Source organism: Hibiscus syriacus, unplaced genomic scaffold, assembly GCF_006381635.1.
Source record: "Hibiscus syriacus cultivar Baekdansim isolate YM2019G1 unplaced genomic scaffold, ASM638163v2 tig00110482_pilon, whole genome shotgun sequence".
In the NCBI taxonomy this organism is placed as follows: Eukaryota; Viridiplantae; Streptophyta; class Magnoliopsida; order Malvales; family Malvaceae; genus Hibiscus; species Hibiscus syriacus.
In genome coordinates, this window is record NW_024062758.1 from 2,906,122 (window position 1) to 2,915,807 (window position 9,686).

General features: G+C 33.4%; 1 protein-coding gene and 1 long non-coding RNA gene across 2 annotated transcripts; one reads left to right on the forward strand and one right to left on the reverse strand.

Moving 5' to 3' along the window:
- Positions 1–4,697: 4,697 nt before the first annotated feature.
- Positions 4,698–6,799, reverse strand: LOC120129054 (protein EARLY RESPONSIVE TO DEHYDRATION 15-like). The gene is made up of 3 exons (XM_039146662.1): positions 6,468–6,799; positions 6,131–6,379; positions 4,698–4,710 (listed from the first exon to the last, which is right to left on the reverse strand). The coding sequence occupies exons 1-2, from the start codon at positions 6,724–6,726 to the stop codon at positions 6,219–6,221; spliced, it is 420 nt and encodes a 139-aa protein (XP_039002593.1). The 5' UTR covers positions 6,727–6,799; the 3' UTR covers positions 4,698–4,710; positions 6,131–6,218.
- LOC120129055 lies at positions 5,505–5,896 on the forward strand. Its single transcript, XR_005516689.1, has 3 exons — positions 5,505–5,584; positions 5,650–5,725; positions 5,809–5,896. It is a non-coding gene; the product is annotated as an uncharacterized LOC120129055 (long non-coding RNA).
- Positions 6,800–9,686: the final 2,887 nt, after the last annotated feature.

The following is a 9,686-nucleotide window of genomic DNA, read 5'->3' on the forward strand; positions in this document are numbered from 1 at the left end:
GGTGTCATCACAGTCTGGCACAGGGATGTTGTCATTCCTTCTTAATCTTCGCCACTCCACATAATCCGGAGTGAGCATGCTTCTGGCAGCTACAACATCCATCCGGAATACTTTCCTCCACGAATCGGCTGCTTCTTTGATCATCTTCTTATAGCTATCGCCGTGATACTCAAACTCTGACCTAGCCAACCCGCATGTTGCTGGGACAAACTGACGTGCTCCGTACTGTCTAAGTGCTAATAGTGGAGCATATCCGACTGCTCCCCAAAGTCCAAGTAAGGTCACAGTGTCAGAGTCACCACATCGGAAAAGAACGTCACTGAGAAATAGCCAGGGGGCTCTCCAAACAATATCCCGGTCCTGAAGATGCGTAAAGACCTTTATCCATTTTTCCTTCGAGGCGCCTTCATGCCATTTTAGGGTGATAAATTCACCTAGAGGTGAATAGGTGGTGCTGAAACGGCGGTAGGCAACCCCGTTAGTCTTCCAGAAGTGGCTGTGAATCCAGACCTGAAGGAGCTGGATGCACCCGGTGAATCTTCCTCCGCCCGTTCTTCGGCAATGGTTGAGCGATCGAAAGGTCTCGGCCAAGATGGCTGGTGCTGGGTTAACTCGTTTAGAAAGTTGCTCAAATAGTTCCACCACGGCAGCGTCAATGCACCCCAAAGCCTTCAGAAATATGATCAAACCGTACAGACCCAGTGCAAAAAGGTCTATAGTCTTCCATTCATCAGGGTGGTTTTTCATTAGTTGCTTTATATGGATCCACTCGATTCCTTCCCCGCTACCTTTGTGCCGGAGTCGATCAGTCACCCACTTTTCATCAACCCCTGCAATCTTGGCCAGTCCGTTCTTGAAGGGCTGACTCTTGATATGTTTAATATATGCCCTCTCTAGTTTGATGCTTTCGCAGTGCAGTAGAGTAGTATACTCTTCGATAGTAGGCACCATGTCTTCCTGGTTAAAGGTGAAACAACTATATCCAGGGTTCCAGAATTGAATTAATGCTCGGAGTAAGGGCTCATCAGCCTTGAAATGGAGCAAGAGGGCGATATCACCATATCGTTGACTGAACTTCTGCTTTCTGTCATTCTTCCAACTGTCCCAAATGTTTCGCAGCTCTTGGACATTATTCTGTTTCAGGCTGACAGCGGCATAACTAACCAGTTCTGACACATAGTTTCCCTGAAGACTGTCTCCCTTCTCTTTCTGAGCCTTCTCGGACCATAGTCGTGCCTCAGCGTTTTCAATCTCTTGTATTACAACACCTTTGTCCATTAATTCGAATTATTTTGTGTATAACAAACGCTTTTTAGGGATCAATAGCCTCTTGTAATGATGCAAATGCTAGAAAACAAACGCAAAGGCAAAAACGTTAGTAAAATAAAAATACAAAATAAAAAAATGACGGAAGGGGAAAAAAACATGGTCAGGGTAAAAATATCCTAAGTTTTGGAACGTGGTTTAGGGGTAGGCTCTAATTCTTCATGGTCTCCCGGTTTAGGTTTAAAAAAACGGTACCCGAGTTCTCCTTGTCGGTGCCCCCTTGGGCTTGCCAGACCCTTAGTCCTAAAACCCATCACAGGCTTGTGTGGACTAAGTTAAACTCGAGGGGACACATTCCCTTATGCCTGCACGGTGAATAAATTCACACGAAGACATAAGATATATGAATCCCGAAGGCTACTTGCTAGGCCCGCACGGTGAATAAATTCACACGAAGGCGTCGCTTTCACCCCCACTTAAAATAGGAATTGGAGCTCGGGTATAGAGCCTTAGATGAAAAAAAAAACTTTGAAGTCTGAAATCATGAGAAAACGATTAGTCCAACTATTTACTCGAAAATATAATCAAAAGTAAGTAAAAAGGATCGAAATATTACCTTAAAATTTAAACTTACCATTGTCGTCAAAAAGACAACTGGAAATTACCGTAGCCTGACTCACTTACCTGTTCCCAGTGGAGTCGCCAAGCTGTCGCAACCGTATTTCGGTTGGGCCCCGGGATTGGGCTTCGACTTGAAAAATGTGGATTGGAGTCGCCACCAATCATTTATTTAAAAATAAATGGGTTGATCGGATACCCTATTTCTTACCTGATCTGCGTTTTACCAAAGATGTGTCAGATTCGGGAGTCGGTTACAGTTAAGGAAGGGTTAGCACCCCTGAACTGCCCTTTCGGTACTACGTAATTTCCAGTTGTCTTTGGTTAAGAAAAAAATGTAAATTTAAATTAAGAGGTAAAATAGCGATCTCGGCTACTTACAATTGATTGATTTGAAAATGAACCCTTTAAGAGTCAAAATATGTATTAGAAAAGGCGATGAAAATAAATTAAAATTGAAAAATAAAGAAAACGAAATGAAGAACAAAATAACAATAAATGATACACTAAAGGTAACATAATCAACATGGAGATATAGAACATGAAGGAAATAAGAATGAAGACAAGTATGACAACATATGATAAGGTAAAAAAATGCAAGGATGAAGAAATAAGAGAATAAGACACAATAAAATGGAAAAAGAAAAAAAAAATAGGGAAAGCATAATAAAAGTGAAATAAAATAATATACAAATGTAAAATAATGAGAGTTAGATAAAATGTACATATGTACATATATAAAAAAATGTAAAATAATAGCGTATAAAGTAGAATAAATAAAATTAATAAGAACATATAAGAATATCAATACCATATATATATAATAGCTAAATATGAGAGGGAGGAAAAAATATATATAATAATAATAGAAAAATTATAAAAAAAATGTAAAATAATAGCGTATAAAGTAAAATAAATAAAGTTAGTAAAAACATATAATAATATTAACACCATATATATATAATAGCTAAATATGAGAGGGAGGAAAAAAAATATGTATATAATAATAGAAAAAAACTAAATAATGAAGATAAATATAATAATAAAAAAAAGTAAAGAAATAATAGGATAAAATGCAAGATGTATACATACATATATATATATATATATATATATATAATATAACATATGAGTAGAATAATAATATCCTAATAATACATATATATACGAATGTAATAAAAAACTAATAATAATATAAAATATATAAATAATATAATGTAATATAAAAAATAATTAAAATTAAAATCCCGAAAAAGGATTAAATTGAAAGAATTACAAGCTAGAGGTCAAAATTCCAAAGCAATATTAAGGGTTAATTTCGATTTGGGGGGGGGAAACGACTCTTTTAAAGGTAACGAGGGATCAAAAGGGTAGTTTACCCTATTTTAGACAGTAACACGCGGATGTTTTAAGTATAAAACTCAAAATTTTCTTCAAAATACTCATTTCTCTCTTCTCCAAGCCGAGGACACCCCCCTCTCTAAACATTTCTCTGAAATGTTCTTCGCTTGAAGAACAAGGGTCACATTTTCTGGAAACCGGTCTCCAGCGCCGCCTCGCTGCCGTCGTTGAACGGCGCCGGCCGTCGTTCATCGGCGACGAATCTAAAAAAAATGTATTTTTATAAACTATTTTTTTACCCACAACTCAAAAATCTAAACGTTTTTTCAAAACTAGCCTCGTAGGACTGCGGATCTAGAAAAGAAGATCCGAAACTCCCTTTTTGTTCCTCGGCTAAAAACGTTTTTTTTTTGGGTCCGATCTGAACCAAAAGCGACGGAAAACAACATGCAAGGGAGTCGGAGAAAAGAACAAGGTAAAAAAAACTACCTCCTTTATTTCCTTCTCGAAATATTCTATAAGTGCTTGGACCTTCTTTTTGGTTGCTATTGTGAATTTCTCTGCCTATTTTTTTCCTCCCCTTTTGGGTTCTGATTACATATATTTATAGGAATAAAAAATCCTATTTTTAGGTATTTACAACCGAATAAAACACTAATGCAATCTGTTTGTGTTTGTTGGTGACGAATGGGTTTCGTTCGCCGGGTGCTTCGGAGCTGTTGGCGTTGACGGGGACATTGGATCCGTGAAGTGCGGCTGAGGAAGACGTGATGGACCAGGGGACTTCGGGGGCTTCTGGATGAGATGCAAGAAGCGACGACGTGCTAGGGTTTTCTAGAAACCCTGATTTTTAGAACGGTTCTTGGGTCCCTATTGTAGGGCTTGTGATTTGGGCCATTATTGTTGGGCCTGTAACAGAAATCCAAGGATTAATAATTTATAATATGATATTATATATATGTATGTATTATGATGGGCGGATTTTAGTGTCTTCAATACGTAAATAAAAATATTGTTCAGACTTTTCAAAACTCAAATTTTTTAAACTTTGATCACAATTATTTTAAATATTTTAAAAAATTAAATTTTATAAGATATATTTTAAAACTATTTGATTGAAGGTTTTTAAAATATTTTTTAATATTTTTATCAATAATAAATTTTAAATAATAAATATTCAAAATTAAAAAAATACCAAAAAATTTAATAATAGACATTTTAAGTGGGATCAAGGTAATAATGTTTTATAAACTGTTTAATAAATAATCACATGTTTTATAAATTGTTTAATAAATAGTCATGTGTAATTTAAAATAGTTTGCAAAGAAAAGTCTCTTTATTAATAATTTTTAAAGTTCAAATATACATTCATTAAAAATAAATGGACACAAAATCATATAAGATTCTTCAAACCTATGAGATTACTTGATAAATCATTACATATCTAAATCCAAACAAAATCCAAAAGTTGCAAGTTAAAAAAAACTAACGCTCAATCACGCAAAATTGGTTATATTTAAATGGAAATTGAATTATAAAATACTAGTTACTATAAATGCAATTCTTCCTTTAGAATATTTATTTAGAATACTAATAATAAAAACAATAGTTAAATTAAGTGTTTAGCACCTAAATTATCATTTTTGATTCGTTTTAGTACCTAAGCTTTTAATTTTTTTAAATCATATCTAAAATTTAGTTTTTATTTCATGTTGGTACCCGCCGTTAAAAAAATTAATTTTTGTTTCATTTTAGTACTTCCGTTCAAAATTTGACATTAAGTTTAAAAATGAAGATTTAAGTACTAAAATAGATCAAAAATAATAGTTTAAGTATTAAACGTGTTAAGTTTTTAATGATGTGATATTAAAATGAAATTGGAACTAAACATTAGATATGATTTAAAAAAAATAAAAGTTTAAATATTAAAATAAACTAAAATTAATAGTTTAGATACTAAACACGTAATTTACCCTAAAAATCTATAAACGAGATAAAAACAAAATAAGTGTTTTATTTTTTAATTTTTATATCTACAATAATTGCCCCTCATCTTAAATCATGAATTAGCATTTGAACCGTCCATTTAAAAAATGCTTTAATGGTGCTATCTAGCAAAATACATGTATATTGGCAACCAGAAGTGCGGTGGCTCATCCCTTACAGAAGTCAAAATTATTGGAATAAAATACAGAGGAAAAGAAAGCCCTCATCAATCACGCAAGGAATCCAATACCTCGCTGACACTGTATATTTATTAGCTTCAAGCCCACCCCTTTTACCAAACAACTCAGCTTCCTTATTCCTCTATACCAACAAAATTACACCTTCTGCAAATTCATTAACAACAATGGCCAATGTAAGCACCTTCTTTTTTATCTGTTTGTTTTAGGTTGCTAAACAAAGGTTCCAATATTTGTATAGGTGGTGGAACTGAAAGTGGGTTACATTGTGACGAGTGTATCAAGAAAATCCTCAAGGCTATCAAGAAAAATAGAGGGTAATTCTTCTTCTTTTACATGCCTGCCATGATTTTTAATTTTCTCGGGAAAATTTGATTATTTTTATGTTAACGGGAGGCAGATATTGAAACATATAACGTAGATACTAAGCTGAACAAGGTTATCGTCACGGGCAATGTTACCAACGATGAAGTCATCCGAGTTCTTCAGAAAATTGGCAAACAAGCCACCACTTGGGGCTCTGATTAATTAACAACATAGATATTTTTTTTTGCTTCAATTTCAATGTAAAATCTGGAATAAACAAATCATATTATATCCAAGTATTTCTAGTTCCTTTTTCGGAATTTGGGTGAAGTTAATTTCGTTTATTACATAATTAAATTTTTACAATCTAAAGGGGAGATCTCTGTACATAGAATATTACAAACGGAAAATAAGACGAGAAAAACCAGTTTTAAAAAAAAAAAGCTTAAAAATGGCCGTTGCAGACCCGGCGAGACCTCCCATCTCAACTCAGCACGAGTCGATTTACCTTGGTTGGTGAATGGTCCGTGGAATCACTTTCACATTCACAATCTTGGGTGCTTTCTCAATAAACCTAGGCGGCTCAGTCACAACTCGGTCCTTCCTCCACTTCTGTACTCCAACTGCTACTAGTTTCTTCTGATTATCTCCCTCCTTTTCCTCCGCTGCCAAAAAATAAAAGGATTAAAAAGTTAGATCCGAGTGATATTTAATTGACTCGTGGAATCGAGGTGAGTCGAATGAGTCAGTTACGTCTAGGGTCGATGAAACCGTCATCGTATTGGACAAAGATGTCATCGAGGTCGTCGGGGAAGAGTAGATCGTCAACGTCGTCATTTTGGGGGTCGTGGAAGCGTTCCTGGAGCCAGTAGTCGCGGAAACAAGGAGACGATTGGACGAGAGCCCACCACTGATCGGAGAAATCCTCAACCGTTCGATATGCCAATGGAACGAACACTGGAGCGTGGGGATTCAAAGTTGAGGACACAGATCGCTGCAAAAGAACCTCCATTTTTTCCACTAAAAGTATAATCAGTAAATCAGGAGAAAGAAAGTGCTTCGAAAAGATAAGGATAAGATCAACACCCAGTACATTCACTGAATATATAACGGGGTGTTTACTAAATAGACATGGCTAACTGTATTATTACATTCATGACACTAGATTTTTATATTTTACTCCGTTTTTTATTGTTTGGGTTAATTTATGTTGACGGCCCCTATACTTTAGCAAATTGTGAGATTGAGACAATGTACTTAAAAACTAAAAATTATACATTATATTAGTCTTTATGAGTTAAAAACTGTAACCTAATCATTGACATGTTAATATTTTATAAATAAAGCATCACAAGGTTGAAAACAAAATATATATCAATGTCAATGATCGGATTACAAATTTAAATAATAGTAGACAAATTTAATGTTTAAAGTTTTAAATATAAAAATTAAATTTCAAATTTTACCCGTGTATAGAGACTAAAAATTAAAGGTAGGTAAATGTTTGATTTGAAAAAGTTGAAACCAGAACCGCCTGAGCAAGAACCTTTTTTAAAGCAAAAAGCCAAAAAATGTTAAAGAAGGTGGAATGCGTGGCATGTGAGGAGGGCAATAATGGAATCATACAAGATTGAAACGTCCCCAAGGAAAAGAATGAAAAAGGGAAGCTTGGTTGTTGGAGGTAGTTCTACTGTACGGTTGTTTTAACATACAGTTAAAAAAAATTATTGAAATTATTAATATTTTTTAATATTTTTGATAAAATGTTATTTAAATTTTTATTTTTTTACCGGAAATTTGACGTGAGATGAATCTTCCGAAGCTCAAAAAAAAAAAAAAAACTTTTCCTTCGGAAAGAAACCAACAGCTAAGGTTGTTGGTGTATGAAACTTGCTCTGGTATATTGCCCATGGTTTTGCTTTTGCTTTTAGCAAAATCGGCTGAACCAAACCTGGATCTGGAGAATAATGAGATTGGTTAAATTTAATTTATTTGGTGAGTCCAACAGTTAAGAGAAGTCTTATTTTCTTCTAAAATCTTAGATTCAAACAAATAGTCAGAAGAATATATACATTGTCAATAATAAAGAATATAATTTTAAACATATATTAATTTATAAACACCTTAAATTAAATTAAATTTAAGGATAAATTATATTTAATGTCACTTAATTATGAATTTAATAATAATTTTTTCCTTCAAAAGTTATAAACAAGTTACTAAATTAAAATATTATTACCGGCATATCACCATGTCACTAAAGTTGTGTTAATTTGATTTTATATAATAAATGTTTAGTCCTCCAAAAAGGAGTTTTGTGTGATAAAAATGTGCTTCTAAAACTTAAGGAAAAATTTTATAGAATGACAATAAGACCAACGTTGTTATATGGATCAGAATGTTGGGCAATTAAGAAAGATCACGTAAGGAGGATGGAGGCCGCAGAGATGAGAATGCTTCGATGGGCATGTGGTAGGACTCTGTGGGATATGACACCAAACTCTGCTATTAGAATGTCCTTGGGGGTGGTGCTTGTATCTGAAAAATTGAGGGAGGGAAGACTACGGTGTTTTGGGCATGTCCTTTGGCGACAACCGTCGGATGCGGTCAGGAGGGTAGAGTCTATTACAGTCGACGGTGCCAGAAAGAGAGGACGACAAAGGCGGAAGTGGGAAGATTGCTTGAGATCTGATTTGAAGGATTTAGCCCTTACCGAGGACATGACCTCTGATAGGAAAGTATGGGGACTTAAGACCAGGGTAGCCGAGTAGTGCAGGTCACATCTATAGGGTGTATCATCTTTGTCTTCTTTTAATGTCTTTGTAGTAATTCCCTTGACTTCTACTTTCTAAACGTTGCTGTCATTGGAATTTATGAAGGCTTAGAACTAGGGTAGCGGAGTAGTGTTGCCGTAGTTTAGGTTTTAACCCATTTAACTTTATTTTTTATCATTGCTTGCTATCGTTGACTTCTGTGTATCCTTCTCTTCATGTTTTATCATTTTAAATTTAATCGGGTCTTACGTTTCTATCTATATGCATAAATTTTTTTTCCGTAGGGATTTATTTGCAGGGATTACTTCCCATTACATACGCGCATATGAAGACTGCATATGAAGACTGTTCAACTATGTATTTATATATATATATATATATATATATATATATATATATTTATATTTATACATACATTGCATTTTATCTCCATTTTTAATTTTATGACTGTCGGAGGTCTTCCACAGAAGCTGCTCTCAAACTGGCGTTGGGGGCAGCCTACTACCCTACCTCCTCCTTACCCCATTACATATGGGAATAGGGTTTTGTTGTTGTTGTTGTTAGTCCTCCAAATTTATACATTTTATCAATTTGTTTTAATTTAAAATAATTCAACAAATTAGTAGTTACATAATTACATTCTAACATTAATTTTTAATAAACTATGGTTGAGTTATTGTTATATCAAGAAAGTAACAGAAATTAATATAATGTTTATGAGAGAAGAACATGTAATTTAGAATAAGAAAAAAATTAAAACAATAAAAATTTAGATATAGATAGTTAGATTTATTAAATTATTTTGAATAGGACTAAATTAATGGATCGATAAACTTCAAGGACAAAAATCATTATTTTATCAAGTCATATTTTAACTGATTGATATATTTGTAAATTTTAAAACGGAAAATTACATATTTATTATTAAACTCATAATTAAGTGACCTCTTGTGTAATTTAGTCTTAACTTGTTAGATTTTGGTTTTAGATATTATTGTATCTCATCATAAAATTTTACCATGTCTCAATTTTAATATACAGTAAACAAAAAACGTTATCGATTTTATTATTATTTTTTTTAATATTTTTTGTAAAAAATTATTGAAAAAATTATTTTTTTTACTTAAAACATTAATGTTTTTAACATTTTCGGTAAAGTGTCCAATAATAACAAAATCGATGAAAAAAAATTTAGGTA